This window comes from Rhinolophus sinicus, linkage group LG05 (genome assembly GCF_036562045.2).
Source record: "Rhinolophus sinicus isolate RSC01 linkage group LG05, ASM3656204v1, whole genome shotgun sequence".
Lineage (NCBI taxonomy): Eukaryota > Metazoa > Chordata > Mammalia > Chiroptera > Rhinolophidae > Rhinolophus > Rhinolophus sinicus.
Window position 1 is genome coordinate 47,105,328 of NC_133755.1, and position 26,267 is coordinate 47,131,594.

The 26,267-nt window shown below is 44.8% G+C and overlaps 2 protein-coding genes across 6 annotated transcripts in view; one reads left to right on the plus strand and one right to left on the minus strand.

The window, feature by feature from the left end:
- The first annotated feature begins 1,390 nt into the window (after positions 1-1,390).
- MEIS1 (Meis homeobox 1) overlaps positions 1,391-26,267 on the plus strand; it is a 141,620-nt gene continuing 116,743 nt past the window's right edge. For 2 of the 5 annotated variants that reach the window (XM_019718142.2, XM_019718134.2), the window contains exons 1-6: positions 9,301-10,159; positions 12,007-12,233; positions 14,053-14,194; positions 14,711-14,761; positions 15,549-15,599; positions 17,015-17,161. In XM_019718142.2, the coding sequence (XP_019573701.1) occupies positions 10,148-10,159; positions 12,007-12,233; positions 14,053-14,194; positions 14,711-14,761; positions 15,549-15,599; positions 17,015-17,161 (630 nt within the window). In that variant the 5' untranslated portion in view covers positions 9,301-10,147. Of the gene's footprint in view, positions 1,530-9,299; positions 10,160-12,006; positions 12,234-14,052; positions 14,195-14,710; positions 14,762-15,548; positions 15,600-17,014; positions 17,162-26,267 lie in introns of those variants that run through there. The other 3 variants (XM_074332073.1, XM_074332074.1, XM_074332072.1) reach the window with 3 other exon arrangements.
- LOC141571557 (uncharacterized) lies at positions 7,009-9,305 on the minus strand. Its single transcript, XM_074332076.1, has 2 exons — positions 8,112-9,305; positions 7,009-8,002 (listed from the first exon to the last, which is right to left on the minus strand). Exons 1-2 carry the CDS (start codon positions 8,612-8,614, stop codon positions 7,804-7,806), a joined length of 702 nt encoding a protein of 233 aa, XP_074188177.1. The 5' UTR covers positions 8,615-9,305; the 3' UTR covers positions 7,009-7,803.

The window sequence follows — 26,267 nt, forward strand, 5'->3', positions numbered from 1 at the left end:
GCACACACACACACACACACACACACACACACACACACACGCACACACGCACGCACACACGCACACACACACACACACTTTCTTTTCCTTTACTTTTCCCCAAGGGAATTGTTTGCGATTGAACAAGTAGAAGCACAAATAGCTCTGCCGAACTATTTAGGAAAGTCAATATGCAATTATGCAAAAGTCTATAATAAGGCTCCCTCGGAAGCAGAAGCGCGTTTCCCCTTCCCTGGGAGGCCAGGTGCGCGGAGGTTACGTTAAGGTGTCCTGGTGGCGGACAGCACTGGATCGGATTCCGTCTCTGTCTGTGTCCCTGATTCTGTCTCCGTTCTGCAGCCCTCTGTCTTCTTCTCCCTCTCTCCGTTTCCGTCACTATCACTGCGTCTCTTTCCTTCCCCCGCCCCAGCTTGTTTCCCCATCACCCCCACTGCTCCCGCCCTCGCCCCCGCCGCTCCCTTCGCATGGCTCTGGGGTAGCCGCCTCCGCCCTGGAGTGAGCGCCCCGCGGGGCGCACTGAGCCGGTGCTTCTGCGGCAAAAGGCCAGCCCTGCCGTGCGGCCCCTTCCACCAGCAGCGGCTGGAATACCCTCCAGAGAAGGAGCCGCTTTGGTCCCCTCACGATGCTCCCGCGGTCTCTAATCCCATTAGCGCACCTGAAATAATAACCTCAGCCACAAACGCACGCTTGTTCCAACCCTTCCGAGGGGCAGCCGCGACCGCAGGGGGCACTCGGAGACCGGGGTCCCCAAAGCTTTCAGTGTCCCACACAGATTCTCGGAACACACTCGGCTTCGGAAGTGGAAGCGGGAAATGGGCGGCATCCCAGGGAATAGACGCCCCCAGGGAAGAGCCGTCTGGGAACAGAGGAGAGAAATTTTCAGAATTAGGCTGAGTCGGGCGGCGAAAGCCGGGGTCCCCAAGTCCAGCAAAGGAGAAAGGCGCCCTCGGGTGCTCGGCCCCAAGAAGCAGAAGACGGAGGCGGGTATCCCCGAGCCGCTGCGCCCCGCTGCGCCGGTCCTGGCGCTCCGGCTCCCGGGCTGCCACCCTGCCCACTTCAGGCCTGGCTGGCTCCCTCCGGCAGATATTGAGGCGAACTTCAAAGAGAAGATGGGGTGGCGGTCAAAAATGGCAGAGAGGGGGACACTGGCAGGAGAGGGGACCTTTTCATCCTGTGCTCTTTCCAGATGGTTCGGAGTCCCCCGGGCACACGTTCCGCCAAACCTCTCCCCCTACCCTACCCCCAGTACCCCAGGGTCAAGCAAGGTGTAAGTAGAGCCCGCGTGACCCCCACCCCTAGGAAGCGTTTCCCGCCGGGTCCCCCATCCGACCCAGGGAGTTGGTGTCGGGGCCTGCAGGCAGGCCCGGGCCTCTGGGTGGCTCGGCTCTTGGGACCAGACTGCGCTGCAGTGCGCCTCGGGGACCTGGAACCCCGACAAGCACAGGCGACAGGACAGCCCCGCTAAGGGCTCTGCGGTGAAAGGATCCCACTCTATAAAGAGTCCCCGCGAAGTGGCCGCCGATTTGCAGGTAAATGAACTTATCCTGGCTGAGCTCGGAAGAAGGGGCGCCACCCAGGGCTGTGGGCTCCGCTCCCACCCGATTTGTTTGCGGCTCATAGTCGACTTCTCCCTTTAGTTGGAAGTTTTCATTGGGCCCTTTCTCGCATAAATTGCCTGGAAAAATTCATGATTTTTACCAGGCATACCATACTCTGACGTTAATTTTTTGAAAAAGACAAGGAAAGATGATATTTATTTTTCATTTTTAAATAAGGGCACGGAAAAGTACATTTTCCAATATTCACAAATGAATAACTGCTCAGCAGGCATCCTTCTTCTTCTTCTTTTTTTTTCTCTGTGTTTTTCTGGCTACTAGAGTTCTTTCTGAACTGCAGGAAGCCTTCCATGTTTTTCTTATTCATTAGATAACTCAATGAAATGTTAAAATATTTATTTTTGAATAATCAGTATGATTTTTTGCCTGAAGGTTTTCACAAAATATGCCCCCCTATCCAGTGGAACATGAATGCTAATCCTGACCAGTGTGGCCCATCCTGTTCTTGAAAGGGAAATGTTTGCATTTGGTAACTAGAGCAGTTTGCCAGACTTCTTCCAGGACTCAGTACTTCCACTATTAGTTTAAAATGTATCAAACGTGTGAGTACTTGTGATTGGTTCCTGCTAGAATTTTTCACGTTTTCCAGCTATTGTTAGGAGGGTCCTTGTTTTTGTTGTTGTTGTTGTTGTTGTTGTTGTTTTACTTTGGACCAAGGCACCCAAACAGCATCTCATGAAATAACCTTTCACAGTTCAGTTGGTTATGCTGAAACTAAATAGACCTTGTCCACCACCTCCAGCTCTGTAGCACCACTGAAAGCGTCCTGTTCTTTCACACTGCAGCATAAGCATTCTTACTGCTTTAAGTAGTCAACGTCTGTCCAAGTTCTGATACATCCATATTTAATACAATATTTTACAGTCATTCTGACAGTGCCACATCAAAATGTAGAGTTGAAGTAGCTCATTGAAACATATTTATGCATCAATAAAATGCCATAACACTGTCTCCTTTTCACTATTAGGTTTTTATTAAAAGGCACCCTAATAACTAGTCATGTGGTACTAGGCTTTATCAAAATGCAATAAGGAATTTTAACTTCAGAAAAGCAGGTGAACAGTTTTAAGAGCCTTGTAGCCATGTCTCTTCCACCCAAATCAGCTCGACCTCTCTGTATTTTATTGGCACTGGGCTTTGTTTATGTGTTTCTTAAATCACGGAATCACTTCTATATGGTGATTGTGGTTATTCAGAACCGATGTCAGTATCAAATGGAGGTCAAAGTTAGCTCCATGCATTTTTTTGTATAAAGCTTCCATAATACTAGAGCTCCATAAATATTTTTAAAATCATAACCAAAATGTATACAATGTTTTTTAAATGTTTAAGTGAACTTCAAACAGCCTCTGCTACATAAAGGCATCTGACTGTGAATTTCACCCACACTTTCTCCCACATGTGGTCTCCAAGTAAAAACAGTGAAGTTTCACGTTTTTCAATCCCAGATTGCCAAAAGGAACTGCACTAAAATCTTTCTAATTACCAATTTCATTTCCCCCTTCATAGAAGTGTGTTTCTTGATTATTGAACAGTATCATGTTCCAAATTTCAAACATTAATTTGTACATCCTGGATTATCTAGGCAGTAGATACATGTGACTGGACTGTGGAGCCATTTCTCACTCAGAACCAAGCCAACCGCCAACATTTTTTTTTTCAGAGATGCTGACCTTGTTCCACCACCCTTTCTTTTCCAAGCTGACTTTGCACACACACACACACAGCTGTGTTAAATGTAGGTTTTAGCCTTGTGCCTTGTATCAAATGGTTGAGGTGTGCCTATACTTAATAATGTCCCAAACTTGAAGACTTAAAATCACAACACCTGTCCTGTGAGTCTAAGTTGGGGCTTGTGGTCCTCTCTTATTACTTACCAGCATCAAATCACACTCCCCTTCCCAACCCACCCCATCCCCCAAAATACTGGACAAGAGGAAAGTTTAAATCATAGAGGCTGTAGTTTTTCCATTGTCCAGTAGACGGCACAAAAGATCAAGCCTTCAAGTGCTGAACAATCCACCAAGGCTGTTTTGTTTGGAGTGTGTTTGACTATGTTGTTTATTTTAAACAGCCAGCCAGCCAGTGTTGTATCTGTGAAGCAGAGAAGTATCTCAAACTTAAGATAACTCGCCAAGGTTTTGAAATGTAGTGATATGAAAAAGATTTTACATTTGTACAACAAAATGCTGCTTCAGATAATGTACTATTATAGAAAGGAGTTCATAGGGAAGGGTGATTATTCAAAAGTTACCTTTAAAGAAATTAAATTGATAGAAATTATGAGGTATTTCATTTTTATTTGTTTTCTAATGGATTTTAAAAAATCTCTACAAAATAAATCTTTACAAATTCCAAATTGGAATTTTGCATTATGCATCTACACTTTTTATTAAACTTAACACAGAACTCAGTCCAGAAAATTGAGCATTGTATTTCAAATGGGCCTACTGTACATGCATATATAATACGTAGTAGAGAAGGGGAAGAAATTTTCTAAAAGTCTAGTGAGAAGCTTTTGGAGGATATTAGAGGATGAAGCCATGAGAAATAACTTAGTTGAAACTTTGCCTCTTCTAAAACAATGTGTGACTTTGGCTAATATTTATATTTTACCAAAAGGCTTCTATTTCCATTTTCATTCTGCAGACGCTCTTTATGTAGAAGTGGGGGGAAGGGTAAAGTGTGGGCTAATAACTCATTTCCCAGTTAATTTTATTAAGAATTTATAGCACTGTTTAGAAAGTTTTAAGACAACCATAAATTTTATTAGGAATATTTTATTAAGCCCTCCATTTAATTAATAAAAGACCTCTATAACTTCAGAAAATGTCAGAGCTAGTAATTATGTTAACCAGTGTAATTTTTCCCCCTCTAGAGACCAAAGCATTTTAATGATTTGAACTAGAAAGATAGTAAGGAAAACACTGCCCCCTCCCATTTTATTCTTAACTTTTACATTATCCAGTCAGAATATAGTGACTTGGGTATTTCCCCTTCAACAGTTGAAGAGCCTAAGCTGACCTCTCCGTGACTTCTGAACTGGACCCAGACATTCTTTGTTTTCTGAGGCAAAATGCAGTAAACAAATCTCCCAGTTCTTAGAGCACGGATTGCTTTGGGGCACTTGATTAACGTCTTCCTTAATCCCCTCGGTTAACCCCCTTTCATATCACCTAACCAGGTTTCTCCCTTTTATAGACCTCTAAATAGTTTATTTCACTTTTCTCACAGCCATTCATTAGCTTTGACTTCTTGGTACCTTTCTCATATCACAACCAGGCTCTTATCTCCAGCATTCCTCTATTATCTCTAGTAGATTTTAAATCTATTTTCTTTAAACTGTCTTTCCCTCCTCTTATTTTTGTTTTTTTGAAATGTAAATGCTAATGCGGGGGTGAGATGCAGAGGATGAATGTTCTTGAAGTATAAACCCCAAGCCTCCACACCACAGGACAACCGAAAGAGCGATCACAACATTTTCACAGGCATCTTAAAGTTAGGTGGCAGATGATAAACCCTTATCATTCTGTGAACACAGCTGCCAAACTCCACTGATTAACAGGCTTTTGTTTATTCTGGGCTGACAAATACACACACATTTTACCTTAAGAGTTGCCTCTTTAATTTCTGAGGGGTTTGGAGCTGACTCATCAGTGTGAACTTTTGGGACAAAAGCCTAACTCAGGATATAGGTCTTTCCAAAGGCACAATTCCTTATAGGATAACAGAAAATAAGAAGGGAGTTCTTAGACAGGACTGTACCAACAGCCTAAAGGGGCACCACTTACTTTAAATGCCTCCTTGCAGGAGGGTCTAAACAATAGAGACCTAGGCTCCAGGCTGCCTCTTTAAGGTCCCTGTTTTCTGTATTTGAGGCGATGCTCTGGTATATGAAGGGTAGCTGAGTATGGAAGGCCCATGTGCAAGAACCAGGGGCAAGTACCAGAACCCTTCAGCAGGCCAAGTTTTCCCAAGATAAAAATACTATTGCCTTAAAAAGCACGTATCTGAAATAATATCTGAAATAAGCTAAAGAGAGGTGCTGTCACAGAACAGGTATGAAATATCGGTGCTAGTTTACTAAGATAGCTAGAACTATCTTTTTACGTTTTCCTTTTAATAGGTGATTAATTACTACCCTGCTAAATGAGGTGTGTGTTTTTTTTTATGGCTACTAGATTGCAACTCTAGACATTCTCTGTGCAATTTCTCTCAGCAAGCCCCAACTATAATAACTGTTTGCTAATTGTAAAATCCTTATCCAGAATGAGGTTTGGGCAAACAATTTGTACTACTGTAATTACATTGTAAAAGTGTTTTAGTCCCTTGATTGTTCAGAATTAATCGCATAAAGGCCTAGGAGTAGCATTAGGTTCAGTTATAAATGGAAAAGGGGAGAGAAACAAGACACTTTTCGAAACTACTAGAAGTTTACTTTAAGCCCACAAACTCAAGCTATCTCTTTCTTTAAGGAAAATCTATATGTAGGTAATTTAAAGTACTTTTATAAGGTAATCTGATACATCATGGTTGAAGAGCACAATAATCTTTCTAATGCTTTACAATTTTTGGTTGTTTGAAAAGGAGTGACTTACCTGAACATTCTTTTTTCATCTCTGCTAGAAAACAAAAGAAAAAAATTTACCGGAAAGCAACAATACAAAATAAATTATAACATTTAAAAAAAAACCAAACTGGCCTTTTCCAAATTTGAAATTGTGGCCGCAGAGTTGAGGTAACTCCAAGCCGGCTGTTAAAAGTGTATGGTCATCGAAATGTATTTCGCAGGAAATTTCTCTGTTAAATTATACTTACACAATTTTCCTCGAAGTTCATTTAATATCATAAACGTAGATGTACCCATGTCGAGGTTTGCCTTGATCCCCCCCACCCTCCGTTTCCCCCTACCGCCAGCCGCGCGGATGCCTGGCTGGCCTGCTGGAGAGACTTACTCAGGCCCCTGCGAGCAGCCCTCCGAAGGCGCTCAGGTGTCGGCCGCAGCCCGCTGGGGTTCGGGAAAGGGCTTGCGGGCTGCCGGCCCAGTTTGGCCCTCTCCGTAATCGGAAAAGGATTGCGTTGCCTGGCCCAGCCAGCGCAGTTTCGCGAGAAATACACAGAGAAATCTCCTTCCTGAGACGGGGAGGTTCCATCTTGGCCTGAAATTCTGCTTCCAAGTTCATGGGGAAGGGGGGGATGTGAGGCAGTAACATAAAGGCTCTGGTAATTCACCTGGATCCCCTCCGCTTTGACACGCGGGCTTGCCTTAACCTCCCGCGTGATGTATCGCGGCGTTTGTGCCAGAAAGCTACACGTGTTTGTGATGGAAAAAAGTAAAAGATCCTAAAACTTGGGGGGGGGGGGGTGCGAGGGAGGGAGGGTGAGAGAGAGAGAGAGACAGAGAAAGAGGAGAGAGAAGACAGTGAGAAGCACTGGAGGGATCCTAGGATGAGCTTTTTAAACAGTCGGAGCTCTTTCAAGGCAAAGCGCATTTGAGACTCTGGGTGAACGTGTGTCAGCTCTTGAGGCACATATGGGACGAGTACGGTGTCGAGGCGGGGGTGGTGTGCGGGCGGCTGGGAAGACTCAGCTGCTCTGCTTCACGGGAACTCCACTATTGGGAGGAACTGGGCGATGATTCGTGCGAAGTACTAAAAGAAGCAATAGATGTCGTTTAGGGAGGCTGCGTGCGCTTGGTGGAACCTGATTCCAGATCTCTGTTCTGATGCTCTTTCTGTGTCCCCTGCTCCACGAGAGCCCACTTAACAGAAACTTGAGCCCTACTTCTCGAATTGAAGCAAATTCTTTTAGTTTGCGCATTTAAGAGTTAGCCTCAATACATGTTAGAGCTCATAACAGTTTCCAAACAACCCCTGCGGACAGAAGCCCCCTAATCTTTCTCAAAACTCTTCCCCCTACCTACACTCCCCCTTCAGGGTGAGGGTTCGTTGTGCAGCTGGCGGGATGGGGTAAGGGTGGGGGACGATGGGAGCCACGGGCCAGCTGCTTTGAGGGAGTCAGCCTTTTGGCCACCATCAGGGCGGGAATCCGGACTGGCAGTTTGCATTCCCGGCAGATCGAAGCTCCCTGCTGATCGATTATTTGATAATTGATTTTCCCCGCAGCCAATGCGCGGCCGCCCTGGCGGGAGCGCCTGCTGATTGGCCGAGCCCTCCTCCACGGCTGCCTACCGAGATTTGGGTGAGCTCATTTTCCAATAGACCGCAGGGGGAGTTTTCTGCGAGGTTTCAGCTGGAGGGAGGGGGGGAAAAAAAATCCTGCTCCGAGCCAAGCGAGCTGCGAGCCCTGCTCGGAGATGTGAGGTTTCCACCCGACTGGTGGAGCTCCTGCGGCTGAGCCAACTCGGCAGATCAGAGTCGGGCGGGCTGAAAAATAAAAACAAAAATAACACCACCAAATATAATAATAAAGGGCAAGTTTAGAGTGGGAGAATAAAGAAAAGGGACTTTTTTGTTTAAGCCAGAGAATAGGTACCTGGTATTTAAAGGGAGAAAGTTAAAATCAGTGGTTGGTTGGAGCCTCCGAGTTGTGGATACGGGCAGCTTTTTGTCTGAAACCGCAGCTCCCGAAGTGAATATCTTTGACACAGAGTTTTCCCTGAGCCAGGGTTGAGGACAGGAAAGCGGAATGGGGCCGGAGGGGGGGGGGGAGGAGAGCGCCCGGCGTAGCCCGGGAAAAGCTGGGGGCGCCAGGTCCATCCGGGCCCCACACGGCCGCGGCCGGAGCCCCTCCGCGCCTAGAAGACAAAGGCGGCGCGGCTGTAGCCCTAGCCGAACGCTCCGGCCTCGCCGCGCCGCGCCGCGCCCTGGGCGCACGGCCGCCCTGTCCCGAACGGATCGGAAAAAGAGCCTCCCTCCCCGCGGCGCCCCGGCCCCGGCTCCGCCCGCGAGGTCTGGGCCGCTCCGAGCCCGCGTCGGGTTTCGCTTTCCGGCGTTCATAAATAGCTCGGTGTTTGTAAACAGGCGCTGGGGGCACATTCCCGGCTCTCAGCTCATTGTTCCCTCCCTTCCTCTCTCACTTAGCGCAGGACGCCGGGGCTGGGGCTGGGGGCCTCCCGGGCTTGGAGGTGGAGGCGTTCAGACCCCTAAAGTGAGAAAATGCAAAAATTTCCTTTCTTTGGGCCGGGTGTCCGTCTCTGACAGCAAAAAACTCTAAGCTGGGACTGCAGAAAGCTCCAGCCATCTCTACCCCACGTTCTTGGGACTCCTTAGCAGAGCCTTTCCTAATCTTGCTCCTGCTCCTCCTCCCCGCTCCCTGTTTGACTTTTCTACTTGGGGTGTGTAGTTCTGAGATTCCAGTACTTTCTGCATCACCCCTTCCGCCCCGAAAAATACTGGCAGACCCCAATAATTTCGAGGAAAGTCATGAAGGCTATGAGCGGAGACCTGTGCAAAATAACTCCCGCTGCTGCTTGCCCCGCGTTTATTCCCAGTTTATTTCAAGTGTCGGCTTTGGGGAGACAGTCTGGAGGGGGAGGGAGAGAAAAGAATACGGAAAATAAAGCCGGCAGCCGGGATCTGTTGGCCGCGTTTGTGCGCGTGTGCCCTGGGTGTGTGGGTGTTTGTGCCTGGGTGTGCGATTTAATGGAGCGCCTCTTTGCCTCTCCAGTGCGGCCAGAGCTCGCGTCGCGCACCCACCCCTGCCGAGGAGCCTACTTGCTGCAGCCCAATGCATTGTGTAAGACGCGACCTGTTATGGCCACCACTACTTCCGGGTTCTAGCATTCTGGTCGGAATCCACCTCTCCGCCTGTGCAACACACACTTTACACACGCACGGGGACTGCAAGCGGGCAGCATCGATTGTGGCTCCTTTAAGACAAACTCAGACAGACATTTTTTTTTTTTTAACCCTCCTCCTCTAATCTCCCTCCAGTGCAGCAGTTGCAAAGAGGGAGAGGGAGAGAGAGAGAGAGAAAGAGAGAGAGAGGGAGGGAGAGAGAGAGAGAGAGAGAGGGAGAGAGAGAGAGCGAGAGAGCGAGAGAGCGCGAGCAACAGAAGAGAGAAACTGATTAAGAATTAGGACTGATTCAAGGGAAGCGAGCGCTAGGGCTTTGTGCATTTGAATATTAACATTTGAGGTGTTCTGACCAGAAGAAGACAGAGCGGATGATCATTCATTCACCACGTTGACAACCTCGCCTGTGATTGACAGCCGGAGTGGCAGAAAGCCATGAGATTTGGTAGTTGGGTCTGAGGGGCGCTCTTTTTTTTTTTTTTTTAAACTGATTTTTTGGGGAGAGAAGATCTGCTTTTTTTTTTTTTACCCCCCCCTCCCCACTGCTGTCTTGGAAACGGAGCGCTTTTATGCTCAGTGACTCGGGCGCTTGGCTTTAGGTCCCGTAGACCGAAGACCTGGGACTAGTAGCTCACGTTGCTGGAGACGTTAAGGGATTTTGCGTCCTGCTTTAATTTTTTTTTTTCCGGGGGAGTTTGCTTATTTGTTTCTTTTCACACTGGCCTTAAAGAGGATATATTAGAAGTTGAAGTAGGAAGGGAGCCAGGGAGGCCGATGGCGCAAAGGGTACGTATTAAAAAACAATTGTGGAACTCAAATGTAAGATTAAATTGAAATGTGGCTAAAAGACACTGCTAAAAAGTTTCCTTTTTTTCTCTGTCTTTTTGAATAAGGCTCCTAAAGCCTTGGCCTAAAGCGAGAGTATTTATTCAATGCATTTGTAGAATAATGTATGTTACATGTAATTGTTAATTAGAGTAATCAAGTTTTTCTATAGATTCCAAACCAGCAGCTATATAAATAAAAATACAAGCTCGGGCAATCATCTTTAAAAAAAAAAAAAAAGCTAGATGCCTAATGCTATGCATAATATGAGCGTTCAGGGAGCAGAAGTTTAGAGCTATTTTTAAACTAAAATAAGCAGCTAGAAACTTCTGATATGTTATTGATTACGTTCATCTTTAATATCATTAGACAAGTAACTTTGCCATAGTACAATGGTTTTGGGGGTCGGAAAACATTCATCTTTTAAAAGTAATTTTAATATGCATGGATTTTTATGCAAGGTAATACTTTGAAAGTTTTTCTTAGACAAGCCCTACACTAATTGGATACTAAGCACACAGCTACTCACTTTTAAAATGCAATACTAATTTCCCCAATATTCCTATTTGAATGGTAATGTAGTGAGAGTAAAGTGAGACAATGACAACCCAACTGAGGTAGTTTCTTAAAAGAAAGGGAGGTCTACAAAAAGCCTTCCTTGCATAATTTGTGTCCTGGCCCTCAAAGCCCTGTTTGCAAAAGAAAGTTACTAGGCTGACACATTTTTCTTTACTCCTTTGGTTCAGGCAAATGTCAGTGTTCTTCCAAACTCTTTTCACACCTCTGGCTCTAAGGAGATGAAAGTGGCAATTCCTCTTTTCTTTGAAAATCATTTCACTCTCGATGCCTTCAAATCTTGAGTGGGGGGGGAACTTGCCTGGAATGAACCAATGAGAAAAATCTAAATAGTTAAATTTTGCACACAAAAAATAATGACAATCAATATGAAAATAGTTTTTCTGGAGGAAGAAGATGGCTGGGGGGGGGGTTGTTGTATGTGCATTTGCTATTGAATTTGCTTTAAGTTTAAACCTGATGAGTAACATTTGCCTCATTGACTTCTAGTCTGGAAAAGAAAGTTCGTAAGAGTAAAGAAAATAGAATAATTAACTTACAGCTATAGATTTTCTTTAACATTGGGGTGAAAATTGCCCAATTCTAAATTCAGCTCTAATGTACAAGAAAAACTACCTTTCTCTGAGTTTCACTTATAAGGGGGCCAGTTAGTTTTGTATAATTTAGCAGAGTTTGTCTTGGAAAGCAAAGGAAATGCAGTGTCTTGCAGGATCTAACCCCTCGCTGGCAGGGAAATAAAATGAGAAGCCTGTCTGAATTCACGTGCTTGGCGTAGCTGTTCCCATCCGAACTTTTAAAAAAATTCTCCCTAATGGGAAGGGGCTGTGAAACTAGACAGGTTTGCTGCACTGTCCTAACACATTTTATTGTTGTGATTTTGAATTTCCTCCTCTAGAGACTTGCTCGTTTTACCTTCCACCCTCCCGGAGAATGCCTTCCTTTCTTTCCTTCTTTCTTCCTTCCTTGCTAAAGGATTCTGAATTTCTGAACCAGTTGATAGGGACACAAGTTAGGGCAAGATCATCCATCCTAGCCGGTCTCACCGAGAATCCTAGAATTTTTACTTTAAAAATTATTTTTTAAAAGAAGAAATCTCAAACTTTGGAGATGCAAGGCCATGGAATTCCAGGGTGAAGGATGCGGCTGGACTGACATTATATAAGCTCCGTGCCCTGCCGTTCCCCCATTTGCCCGCCTGGCCTTCTGAACCTTGTTCTCTGTTTGTCATGCAGTACGACGATCTACCCCATTACGGGGGCATGGACGGAGTAGGCATCCCCTCCACGATGTATGGGGACCCGCATGCGGCCAGGTCCATGCAGCCGGTCCACCACCTGAACCACGGGCCTCCTCTCCACTCGCATCAGTACCCGCACACAGCTCACACCAACGCTATGGCCCCCAGCATGGGTTCTTCCGTCAATGACGCTTTAAAGAGAGATAAAGATGCCATTTATGGGTAGGTACAATGGGCAGCTGGTTAAATAGAAGAGACGCGGTGTTTCCCCTGTTTCCCTTTGCCCTTGCTAAGCGGAAAGCCAGAGTTCTCTGGATTGGAGGTATATTACTTGGTGATTTTTTTCATTCGCATTGCACGGAGAATTTTGGGAGGCGGCCTGCCATCCTGGACGCCCGCCTCTCCATGCATGCTCCGCGCCAGCCCAGTGCCCCGCTCCGCCGAGGCCATGCCCGCGAAAGGGTCGCAGGAGAAGTTGCCCAAGGTCCCTTGTCCCCTCTCAGACCCAGGCTCGGTAGCTCAGCGAGTTGGGAGTCCTGGCTCGCTCCACTGCGCTGAGAGAGCGTTGGGGGTTTCTAAATGTAGGCGCTTTTGTGTTGGAACGAAACTTTTAGTTTAAGGGAAAATCTTTTAAGCCACTGATTGTTCTGACTTGCTAAGTTTACTCAGCAACCGTATGCTGGCTCTGCCACCGCACAATAAAACCAAGAAAGGACAGTTGCAGGTCAGGCAAGGGGAACACGCTTTGCATTTAGGGAGTGGGTCCACTGTAGTCAAGGAGAGGAGCGCCATCGGAATTATCACAGACATTAAGAAACTTCTAGTCGTTTTAGTACTTTGCGATCAAAGGCGAAACCTGAAGGATTTAGAAGTTGATGCGGGGTGCTATGGGCCGTGTTGTTTTCTGGCTGCGGTTCACACCGTGTTCTGCCGGCCATTCGGTTAGACCCTGGACCTAGGAAAAGCCTTTGAAAGTCACTTGTGCCTACTGTGTGCTGATGAATTTGGGGACCTATTTTGACTTTGCAGCAACTTTTATTTCTTATTTTGAAAAAAAATCATGCAATACTGATCTTCCCCAGCTGAACACCCTTTCTGCTCTATTTTTCTGGACCCTTGTGCGATAGGCTTGTTTAAATCCCAGCGTTCTCTCCGCAGCGTTCACTGCAAATGGTTTAGGCTCTGGGACAGAACATTTGGGGAAGCTTTGAAAAGGACCCCAAACTGTTAAATTCCCAGCTGGGCTGTGGGAGCTAATACGAGACTTGAGACACCTCCTTGGGCATTAGAAGAAGCTTTTTTTTTCTTTTATGGGCTGAGATAAGGACGGCTAGGCCCCTCTTAGTACTAGCTGCTTTGCCATTTCACAGAGACAAAATGAAAGGCTTTCCCGCAGGACCATTGGAAGGAACTTTATTTTGGGGATGGTGGGGGCCATCGGCGAAGGGAGGGATTGTACAGGAAGCCAGAGAGGCGCCTCCCTGCGCTCCGAGGGCCGTGGGGTGGGGATCGGTAGGCGCAGCCCCCCTGACAGCTGGTTTCACGGCCATAGACCTCCTTTGCCCAAGTTAGCTGAGCGCCTGCCACCGACATCCCCGGCCTGGGGCTTCGCGAGGCTGCCTTGGAGGAGCCCCCATGAACAAGCTCTCCCAGCCCCTACGCCCAGCACCTTTCTCCTCCTCCAGGTCCTGGATGTGCACCAGACGGACGAGGGCTTGTCGGGTGGGAAACTTAATTCAAAATGGCTGCTGGAACCGCTTGGGTTTATTCGTAGCAAATGTTACCAATTTCTCTGGCCAGATATGCTGAACCGATCCTCAGACACGGTCCATGGCTTAGGGCCTCTGACTTCGGGGCCCTAGGAGGAAGGGGAGGTGAGCAGTCACCTGGCTGAGGGGGTGGGGGGAAGGAGAAAAGTAGATGACAAAATCAGGGAGGGGTCCCTGCCTTCAGCACCTCCGGCTGCTTTTCTTGGGCGCCTTTTTTCCCCTGACTCCAGACTAACCATTCTGTTGTTTGTGACTGTTGTATTTTCTTGCAGACACCCCCTCTTCCCTCTCTTAGCACTGATTTTTGAGAAATGTGAATTAGCTACTTGTACCCCCCGCGAGCCGGGGGTGGCGGGCGGGGACGTCTGCTCGTCAGAATCATTCAATGAAGATATAGCCGTGTTCGCCAAACAGGTCAGCAAAATAAATGTTTAAAAAGTAAAAGAAAATAGAAAGGGACCTCCCTCCTCCCACCCAGCGAATTTGCAAGAGTATCCAGCAAATAGCACGTCCTAAGCCATGCCTGTTACAACTACCCTGAGATTTCCCTCCTATATGAGTGTCCATTTGCGGGCGACTCAAAATTGCCCGTATTCTTCCCAGCTCCATAACCTAACGCAGAACGCTCCCTCTATAAAATAAAATCACCAACACCATACGCTGGAGCTGCCTTGGACGTGGCGAGCTGGGTAGCGTCCTATAGAAGCGTAGCTGCTGGTAGAAGTCACCCTGAGCTCTGGGCTTGTTTTTGGCTTATTTGATTCACGTTGAAGTGTTTCTGCGCGGGACGAACTTGGTGACACCAAGTCCCCCCGGAGGTTACATGCTGCCCCCGACAGTGTAATGAGGCAAGAAACTAGGAAGGCGACCAGATTTCAAATGTTTCTTTCTTTTCCCTCTTCCCTCTCCCCTCTCCTCACTTGTATTTAGATTCGCGCAGAAAAACCTCTATTTTCTTCTAATCCCGAACTGGATAACTTGGTAAGAGCCGACCCATTACTCCCCTCCCCGAGTTCCTCTCCCCTAAGCCCCCAGCTTTGCTTTGAGAGCCCTGAGGTTTCTAGACGGGTCTTCCCGTCGCTACAGGTCGGCTGCAAATGTTTCTGTCCACGGACAAGTGGTCCGGGACAAGATCCCCGGGAAATAAATTTATCTGGAGAGGGGCCGGGCGAGCGGCGCGGGGAAACGCGAGCTTTTGTTTTTTATGACAGCCGGGTAGCGCAGCTCTAATCAGCGCGGGGATTTATCTCCGGGCCTGTCAGCGTGTGTGCTTAAACTTTGTGGACTTCCCAGCCCTCAAAGTTGCATCACGAGGGCAGCGACCCGACACGAGCCCCCAAACCACCGGTTTGCCTGAAAGGTGTATGGAAGGCAGCAGAAAGTTCGCAGTGCGAAAAGCCACAATTTGGTGGACTATTTAGGCTATTTTCTCTGCACACCTTCCAAGGAAACATCTTGTCCGGGGATGTGGCCCTTTGGGGGTGCGGTGGGGGCAGTGGGGCTGAGAAAGGGGAGAGAACCATGGGGGAGAGAGTGTTTATGATCCCCACTTAGATGCTTTGTTGTTATTTTAGCTATTTTTTTCCTCCTTAAGAAATATAAACCTCTCGATGGTACCCAGTCGCTGCTATTAAGTTTTAGTGTTATTGCCATAAATCAAAATAACTCTGTTTACTGGGGGAGGGGGTAGACTGGAGATGCTAGTGCTGTGACAGCCAGTTTTCTGCAAACTAGGAATGGGGTGCTCATTCTTTTTGTATCTTTGCAGATGATTCAAGCCATACAAGTATTAAGGTTTCATCTGTTGGAATTAGAGAAGGTAATTTCCTTAGCCTCTTTTGCTTTTACCCCCTCACCCCCAAATACACAGGGTGGGGGGAGGGTTCAGAATGGTTGAAGTTCAGGCTTCTGAGATATTTGCATAAATGTCTTTCTTTCTAGTAATTAGTGTCAAGGCCAATCTTAGCGTCCATTTCTCTTTGCAGTTTAATTACAATTTCAGCCACTAAAACCGGGATCACAAACGCCCTATAGCCTTGTGTTCATTCTTAATACCTTGCTGGCTTTGTATAAATAGTTGCAATTCTATGCATCCCGGTTGGTTGAAGTTTAGAATGCTGTTGTGAGTTGCTTCACAGGTTATATACCTTTGTGGCCTCTTCTCTTCCTCCTCTTCTTTGCTACCTCTGGGGGGGGAGGTGAGGTGGGGTTTTGTTTAGTTTTAGTGAGTTTCTGGAAGACAGTCTGAGAGCAGCGGCAGGTCAGGCACAGAGGAGAGATGGAGGGGGAGGAGGAGGATCGGACAGGGAGTCTGGAGGAGGTGGTGGGGGAGACACATTAAACGTTTTGCAGAGACAAAGCAGAGTTGATAGTTGTGTCAGATTTCTTGAATCTGCGAATCCTGCACACACCCCACCTTCACACTCAAGAAAGGGTGTGGGATAACAGGATTTTGCTAGCTGTTCTATAAATCTCAGCAATAAAAACTTAATGCATTGTAATTCAAACTAACATTAAATTGCAAGCACACTGGGGTTTCTTGTGAATTTTTGTATCTCAGTGATGCCTGGGGCCTGTAAAAGACCACTCCACTTACACCTAAATATTTTGAAGCATTCTTTTTCCTTTTTCTTTTTTTTAAAAATTGATTTGATACATTTTTGTGGCTGTAAGTTTTTTTTTTTTAACATCACAAGTACTGGCGATTTGATTTCCTCTTTTTTAAAGGAAGTATCCTAAAATATGCTTCTTATGGATAGAAATCCTATTTTCCAATGTTATAGAGACCTGGGTTGTCAGGCATATATTCTATGCCACCACAGTTCTGGTCCTTTGGAGATTATATATACATGCATTTTTTTCCTTAGACACTTTAGAAAAAGACCTATGGTAAAGTAACTGGATGAAATTAAATAGTGTACCTTAAATGTCACCCACGCAGGTCACCTCTCTAATGGCCACAGCTCCGGGAGCGGATGAATTTAACACGGGTGTTGAATATGTTGTAGCCTGTGAATCATCTTGTCACTGTCAATTTTCTGGGATATCTCTATTTTGCAAGAAAAGAAAGTTATTCCTAATTCTGGATGCGTCTGGGGGTCTCTGGAGGACAATTGCCCTGTGTTTCCCCTATTTGGAAGTTTGGATCTCACAAGGGGGGTGGATTGCACTTGTCAATGTCATTTATGCACTCCTGATTATATTTCCATTTTTTTTATTTCTGTCATAATGTAGGTACACGAATTATGTGACAATTTCTGCCACCGGTATATTAGCTGTTTGAAAGGGAAAATGCCTATCGATTTGGTGATAGACGATAGAGAAGGAGGATCAAAATCAGACAGTGAAGATATAACAAGATCAGCAAATCTAACCGACCAGGTATGTGCTTTTCAATTTTCAACATTCCTGGAAAAAAATCTGTATGCATATTGCTTGCTGGGTCACTACCACCTCCTTTTATTATTTGCATATGATTAAGTCCCTTTTAGATACATTTCCATCGAAATGAAAATTTTTGAATAATGTGGCTATTATTGCTTCATTAAGGCTGGCTCTGGGATTCGACCTGGAGAGATGAGCTTGTAAAAGCTTTGCCTGCAAACTTGACCTGTTTCTTGTCGCTTTTAATTTTTGTCTTTATTTTATTTACCCTCTATAATAATGGGAGTGTTAACTGCCAGTGACCGCCTCTGATTGTAGGGCTTTGTTCTGGAGCATTTCCCCCCCTTCTATCTTGAAGAAAAGAAAAGTGTAGGGTCTGCTTATTTCTTATTTTATTAGGAATAAACCCAAGATAGGTGGTCTAAGAAAGACAGCCAGGGTTTGAAATCTAGCAAATGCTGGCTATTTTCTCCCTGTCTATACGGTTCATTAGCCTGTCTTGTCAGTTTTCCTCGGCCGAACGCTTCTAGACCTCACTGAACATTGCTTTGTGCAGTGCTCGCTGCAAGCTCGCCCATTTTATTGTACGTCATAGAAAAAATAAGACCAGGCCGAGGGTATAAAAACAGATAAATATGGACTTTCCTCCTCCTCCTTTCCACTTAGTCTCCAGCTGGTACGTGCTCTGGGCCCTCTGGGTTGGCAGCTTTTGGAAGTGTCAGCATCAGGGGCACCTCAGCGACTCCCTCTGTGTGACGGGTGGGGGGACCTCGCGCCGCCCTGGCTCTCAACTGCCGGCCTTTGCGTGCTTCAGCCCCTCCTCTCCCATGCTACCCCCAGGCCCTTCTTCCGCTTTGTTGCTAAGTGGGGACGACTTTTATTTGTACTTGCTGGGGGTGGGGGTGGGGGTTTCTCCCCCTCTCACCCTAACACCACAGTTTGCTCCCAGTGTCTCTGTGCAGTCGCTGTGTCTCTGGATTGTCCAAAGGAGTTGCAAAAATGCCATGAAAGTGAAAACATGAGGAGTGGGTGGGATAATACAGGGCTCAGGACAGCTCTCCGTTGCGAATTGTTGCAACGCGACTAGAGATTTGGGTTGTGGGCCTCCTCCGCCTCTCCATATGTAAGTGAAGGCCCAAGAGTTGTTTCTCTTTCTGACTTGGCACGTGAGCCCCGTCTTGGGGGAAGAGATCAGTCTGCCTTTGTTGAGCCAAAGGACAGCCAGTCATGCTGCTTTCCTTTGCAAGCTCTGCCACATCACTGTTGACCGGCGGCTATTTTGCGGAGTTCTTGCCCGACTGCCCGAATACTAGGTCCTGGTGCCATCTAAAAGTTTTCTTCTCTCAGCGTCACCCCTTAAAATAAATTCCCAGCTTGGATTTCTCTGGAGAACCCCGTAACAGAGGCTGAATCCTCCCTTCTCCATGAGGAGTGGCGGGCAGGCAGGGCTGAGCCTTAAAAGCCCCAACGCGCGAGGTCCTTACTATTATTTGGCAAGTTGCAAACTTTCAGCAGTGTAGACAGTTGCACCAAACAGGGAGCCTGCGAAATCCTGGTGTGGCCTGCGGAGGTGGGAAACGTGCAGGCGGCTGCCGGACCGGCCTGTCCACGGCCCTGTGGTCTGCCAGGCCTCTTGCCTGCTTCAGCTCCAGCCCTCGCCTCCAAGCTGTTAAATGCAGATTCCGCCGAGAAACCCTCGGATAACTGCTGTTGAATAAAAATTGTAATCCAACAGGCCTAACTAGAAAATGGGATTCTAAAAGCTCAGGAGTGCTAGATACATAAAGCTGTTTGAGCAAATTAGAAGAATCGCTTGGGGGCATGAATGAAATCAACACTTTAATTGCCTCCAAAATGAAGATTTATACCCCATTTTCTCCACGAATCATTATTTTATTAAAGTCAAAGATAAAGGACCAAAGTTATGGGGTATTTGGGGGGATACAAAATTGATATAACATCGTTGAGTTCTTCCATTTACTCCTTCGGTCAACTTTTGTTACCCAGTTACCTTTATTTGAGATAAGCAGATTGGTAGGCACTTCTATTGGTTAAAAATATGCATTTTATTTTCCTCCCGCACCTATAAAATGAGAAGCGTGCCTCCCACCCCCGCCGCTTATGAGGGGGCTTCGCAGCTTTGAGCTGGTGGCGCTGTTGGCCTGTGCGCATGGGCGTACTCGCGTGACCCCTTGGGCTCACCTAGGTCTCAGTTGGTCGGAGTGCCGCAAACCCAAGTTTGTTCTTTCTAACTGAGGGATTCCCCGGAGCCAGGAGCGCAGAGCGAGGGATGCATGCGGGACTGTGCCTCGGACGCGGAGTAGAGTCCCCTGTCCTGGGAGGGGGAAGCAAGAGACAAGGCACTAGGGCGCCAGTTCTCCTGACTGGAGCCTGCTCTTGGGTCCCCGAGGGGTGCTGAACCCCTAGTGCGGCGCCCTGGGGGCCAGACCCAGGAAGGGCAGCCTTGCCACCTGTCTGCGAATGCGGCCCAGCCAGTTTGAGCCTCGGCAGAGGGTGCGCTCCGGGACTGGATGCTTCAGGTGTGGCGCGAGCGCTGGGCCTCGTTAGCTCATTAACCCCTCTGTCTCTAGGGCCTGCTGGCTGCACGGTTTATTTTATTTTACTTTTTTTCTCGGAGGGCGCGAAGGCTGCCACCCGTACAGGGACCTGAGATCGACGACTTTGATACCAGCCGGTTTCCCGGAGGGCTAAGTCGGCGGAAACACTCTTGGCCTTGTAGTGTTGTTGGGTTTTTGTTTTTATTTTTATTTTTATCAGATTAAGATGCCAGTAGAAGCTGTAATCCCGTCCCCCTCAACCCCCTGTCCTTCACTCACTCCCACTCCCAGACCCTGAGGTCCCCGCCGGCGCAGCCCTCCCGGGCGCCCTCTCCCGACAGCCAAGCTCGCGGCCTCACGGACGCTCCTGAAGTCCGAAGACTGCAGGCAGCGAGGGGTCCCTGGGGCTTTCAGATGTCGGCTTGGTGCCAGGGCCGGGACCCCGTAGCCGGTGCAGAGGAGGACCCAAGTGCGAGACGTCGAGGCGAGGACTGAGTCTGGTTAGCGGTGGAGAAGGACGGAGGTCCCAGGGAGGCGGGGCGCGTGTTTGGGGGAGCCCAAGGTGGAATTGGGGACACTCAGAGGGGTTAGGCGGGGAAGAGCCTGGTCGCCTAGCCAGACTCCAGGTCACCCTCCAGGAAGGAGCCTTCGAACGAAACCTTCGTTCCCAGGGCTGTCTGTTGCTTGTCACTCCTGGAATCTAAGCATTTTCCGCTCCAAGAACGGGGCAAGAGAGGGGGGTGGAGGGGGACGAGAGGATCGAAGAGTCTCCGGGGCCCCAAAGGCCACCTCCCGGGTGGCCAGGCCTGCTCGCAGCGAGCGGGGACTAGCTGGGCCTGTGCTTGGGCGCCAGCCCCAGTTCTCCCACAAGCAGCGGGAAGCAAAGAAATGGTCCCTTTGGGTTACATTTATTTTTTTATTTTTTTATTCAACAACAGCTCTCGGGGGATTCTCGGCAAAATCTGCATTTTACAACTCTTGGGAGAGGGCTGGCGGGCAACACAGGGCTCCCTGTTGCATGTTAATCCAGATTTGTCTCTGACATCTGGGGAGAAGTAATGTGGCTCTCGGAGACGGAACCAGAAAGCCACGCTCGCCAGGCAGGTTAAATGCCAAGTGCTGGTGAGATTCCCAGGGGAGGGGCGAGGGCTGCCTGGGCTGTGTGGCCCAGGCTGGAGAGCGCCAGGCCTCTGGGCCTCCGAGATCCCCGGCAGCCCTGGGCCAGTGAGCTTTGGTTCCCAAGTGGGCCAGGGAACCCTGATGGTGATTGTTTTATTTTAAAAGTCTAGAATGGCACTTCGGAAGCATAGTTTGAGTTAAAAATTCTTAAAACTGAACTTATGCTTGACTGAAAACACCCTCTATGCAAAGTGGAGTGGGGATGCACCTAAGGGAGATTTAAGCTTTCTTTTTTGGAGAGGTATTATGGCCTGGGATGAGGATGGGAAGGCAAGGGACAGCCTAATGTCCTTGATTAACTGACTTTGCTGTTTAAGAAAAAAATAGATGAGGCCATCAGATATTTACTAATATTAGTGATGCAGACAATTATTTTCATCCAATAAGAAAACTGGACAGAAACATCAGGGAAACAGGAAAATGGCCCCAGTGTCAGGTAGTTTGTTTCTAAATGCTTACACATGGATACATCTTATTTAAATTGTGGATACTTCATAGGGTCTCACTTAATGCCTTAATCCTGGAACCTCTCAGTCCACAGGCCTTGCAAGCGATAGGGTTTTAGAATTATCTACCTTTCCTTTTGATTGTTGTTGTGGGTCATGTGGTATACTCTTAATTTCTTTTTTGAAATATGTCAAAGGGAAATTATGGCAAGATTCTCTTTAATGATTAAATAATAAGGTGTTGACTGCTTGTCACTACATTGGCTAATTGGGATGTTCATTCTAGGCCCTTTATTGCTTAGTATCCTTTGAATTAAAACTTAGTTGTTTACCAAGTGTGTTTTTATTGGTACTTTCTGATTGGCTTGTAGCTTGTATTTATGTGTGAATTTTGGAGCAGGGATGTATTGATTCTTAATAGGGGCTCTTAAAAAAAATTTAGGAGAAAAAGAAGTACAGAGTATGTGCATATAGGTTGAGATCAATTACACTGTTAAATGTCTTGAAGTCTAAATGCTAATACTACAGAAGTTACTCCCTTCACAGTTTCTTCTTCCTCTCTCTCTCTCTCTCTCTCTCTCTCTCTCTCTCTCTCAGTCCCCAGTGCAAGTTCCATGGTTAATGAAAAGCAATGATACTAATGCTACTTTGTACAAAGTAAAGCCTCATAACGATAACTATTGTTCAGTGATTGAACTAGCTCTGTGGCAATAGGTCAAACAGCAATCCTTCTCTCACCAGAATGACTCCATTGCTCACACTTCGGAAATATATAAAGCGGTTGTATATACTATTGCTATCAGTCCAAACGTAGAAACTTTTATTAGAAAACATGGAGAGGCTTAAATAGTAGAGGAAGAAGAGAAGGAGGAGGAAGAAAAAAAAGATTAAAGTATGGGCCCTTGCTTTCAAAAAAGTAACTGAAATATACTATAGTTGCTTAACTTTGAAAATAAAATTTAAACCATTATGTTTTCAAGCACTCATACGTTTAAATGTTAAAATGTTTGTCATAGTCCAAAAGATTTAAAACACAGCTGTTGCTGGGTGATGGAGGGAAAATTATGCAGTAAAACTCCACACTCTTAAAAACAAAAACTATTTGTGGTCCCATAATAGAAACTTAGGTTTATTAAGGCCAAGCAGATAGGCCAAAGTATTACCATGGGGCCTACTGTTATAAAACTAGCTTACCTACCTTCACAGGTGGAGTTGGAGAAACTATGAAGAATGCATAACAAGTTATATTAAAACCCTTGTCATAAACGAAAATACTGTCAACATGAATTCACATGAAGTATTTTCATATTGGTGATGCTATGCTTTCCATTGAAATAACAGTATTTTCTTCTGAAATATAAATATGTCAAACAAATGTGAAATGATAAAGTTTTAATAAATGATCATTTAATCATCAAACACAACCCAAGTATGTATACAGAAACTTTTAAAGGAAAGTCAGCATACAGCCAAATTCTTATAGGGACTAGCAGGGAAATGATCAAAAATGAACACGAAATAAGACTTCCTGTAAGACGGTCTATAATTCAACATTATTTGACTCCACTGTCAGGGAGATAGTTGAAGGATAGTAAACTGATACTATTCTCAGTCATTTTTGTTACACAGTCTTAAATGTTTGCAACTGTAGCATTTTATATCACTTTTTGGATTATGATATCTGTCATATTTATATCAAAGTAATACTTGAATTTATGTTATAGCAAAAATGTTTGCCACTTTTCCTGAATGCAAAAATTAATTTAATGTTTAAATATTGCATCAAAACTATGGGAAAGTATTCTTTTACAAATAAATAAATAAATAAAAGTAGAATACATGTGACACAATGTATCCGACAGTTATGCAAATGTTAGACAAAGGTTTTCAAAGTCCCAAGTAAAACAACACTGTTGTAAATCATGCAGGGCTTGGTGTTCTTACTCAGAAGGAAATGTCAGGATATAATACCTGTTTCAAAAGTTAGGGTCTAAAACACAAAATCCAGCCTCCCAACTTGAATTTTAATAATAATTCCAAAATTTGACTTTTGGGATCCAGTAAAAGTTTGGATATTTTACTATCCTTAATATTTGTGAATAAACCTTGCATGTATAAAATCAGTTTTGAAAATTTCAAGCAGGTGGATATGTGTATATAGTGTAACAGATAAAGGGACTTCCTCACTGTATGCTTAATTTAACATGCCATGATTTCAGGATTATAGGAATTTGGGAAAGCTTTTGGGAGTCTTAAATAGCCTGCCCAGGAAGTATACCTATATTGGGCAATTGCTGGGTTTCCCATACTTGTAAATTTGAGATTTTAATAAATAGTATAAAGGATACCATGTGAAATAAACAAGAATATATCCATTTAAATATTTGTCACTAGAATCCAATTTCAATCAGTTTAATGCATTCATGTGTGCAGAATTAAAGCAATTGGCAACACTTTACTAGATTCTGTCTGAACACTCTTTCCAAATAGCATTTCTTAATCTGGGAAATATGTTCTTGTTAAAAGAAAACACAAGAGTGCAAATCTTTTGAAATTAGTTTATATTTCTGGACTTCTTGGTTTAGAATTCCTAAAATATACCATAAAGAGTATTATCTGGTGAAATAAGCTTATTCCTACATTTATTGAATTATACACCTGTCGTTTATTGGTGTCGTGAGTATATATAGTTAAATGCGAATTATAACCAGAACTAAGTCAATAACTCTAAGATATGCAGTAACCATGCTATGGCTTTTCCATGGCATATGCACCATGATATGTGGCATAAATGAATGGAGGATAAATAAATAAGTTGTGAAAATAAAATTAACATTATTCATAATCTTCAAAAATACATTATACATTTCTGTTATAGAGTCCTCCTTGATACTTTTCATGTCTCCATTTACAATTAATAGGATTTAGAATCATGAGGTAAAGAATCTCAAGTGTGAAATGTTATAGTTCTTAAAAAACCTTAAATGAAATTATATTTTTCTACAGAAAGGAAATGCTGTTACTGCTACTAAGTTTACTAAGTAATACTTTAAAATCACCACAACTTTTTACGAGTTTAACAAGTTTAAGCAACGTTTTATAGTCTTGCTACTTTAAAAATTTTCACACAATATGAAGTCTCAAATTTTACCATGGATTTAAGCATACATTATTTTGACTCATTTAGATTAGTCAGTAAATAAATAACGTCTTAAGTGATATCAGCATTATTCCCTGTCAACACATGCTGACTTGGAATTAATTGTTGCTGATGAATTCCCATTTATGTAGATTTTCCCCTATACTTCACAACGCAACATGGTACCATGTTTATTATTCATTCGTTGTAAATATCCAGTTATTGGTTAATATTTAGCAAGGCAGAAATACAGCTCTTTCTTTTTCTGGTCACTTTTCCACTGTTTGGTGAGCCTCCTACGCCTGAGATTTGAGCTTGAACTAGTTTGCTAGGTCTCATTCCCCTAGTTGAGTACCTTGTGGGTTATTACCCATACACAGCTTTATTTTCCTGCAAAGATGAAAAATGTTACTCACTTTAGAACAGGAATGAATTGACACCAAAATCACCAAATATTCCCAACCTGTGCTTTACAATTAGGTGAAAAGCTGAAAATTGTTGTTCTCGTTTGCTTTCCCTAAGACTATGAATACTTGATATAAAGATTTATATCAGCCCTTTATGCTCTCCCTCTTAAGGCCTAAATGTTTGTTTTCAGTGACTGTATTTTAACTGAGAGTCCATATTTGGTCCCACACCTCCATGATTTTCATTTTACTCTGCATTTGCATTCACATTATGTCCCATAGAAACTCTTTAAAGTGAAGTGCATTTATGACTATTATGAAACTCTGGAAAATGAAGTTTATAATGAAATCAACATAGTCATCAAAAGGACAATGAGAGGAGCAATTTGATGTAAGCCCAGAGTTTTCTCATCCCCTCCCAACTTGTAAAAGACTTATCACTGTTCTTTTAAAAATATTAGAAGCTGAACGAATAAGAATTTCTTTGACAATAAAATTCCTCTTAATGTCTCTATAACTATTTGGATGTGTTCTCGAACATTAACTTAATTTGATAGACAAGCTATAATTAACTGTGACCTATAGTGTTTTCTGTTGTTCAGAGACTATTCCTTAGCGATTTGAAAACTTAATTTCCAGCTAAATGGTGTACAATGTCTCAGGTTCTAAAGGCGTACTTATACTATTTACAAGAAGTAGAAATAGTTTGTGTGTCTGCAGGGCTTCCAAAGGGAGACACTTTGGGGGTAGGGACTCACTATTTTTACAATGTAAAGTCCTAGCAAACTAGTGCAGGAGGTGGGCTTTCTTTCTTTCTTTCTTTCTTTTTTTTTTTAATGTAGTAGTCTTCCTTCCTTCACTGCAGTGTCATTCACCTGAAAATGGGAGGGGGGAACCCCCCAAACACTGTATATTTCATGGCACAAAAACTCACACATGACATTTTATATCTAGTTATTTTGTTGATCATAAAAGCCAGTAGTGTAGAGAGAATTAAAAAATCACAGCAAATAGGTAAGATGCTAAGCGCTATGGTGCTACAATCAGAATAGAAACTTCAGCAGCAAAATTAAATTGGGTATTTTGAGTTTAGTTGGAATATTTACTTGACAGTTCCCACCAGATCTGGAGTTGTTTCAAAACCCCCACTTAAGAATACTTTAGTGTAAGAACTTTGTGATATCTCACGATTAAACATTACCTTTACTTGAAATTGTTCATTCATAGAAGACGCCGTCTCATGAGTAGCCACCTGCCCTTCACTCTTGAACAGTTCAGATAAATGTATTATTTATTTACAGTCTATTGTATACATTATTTATAGGAAATATCTGTAACTCCACAGAGCATATGGAATTTATCTTGGCGAGATAC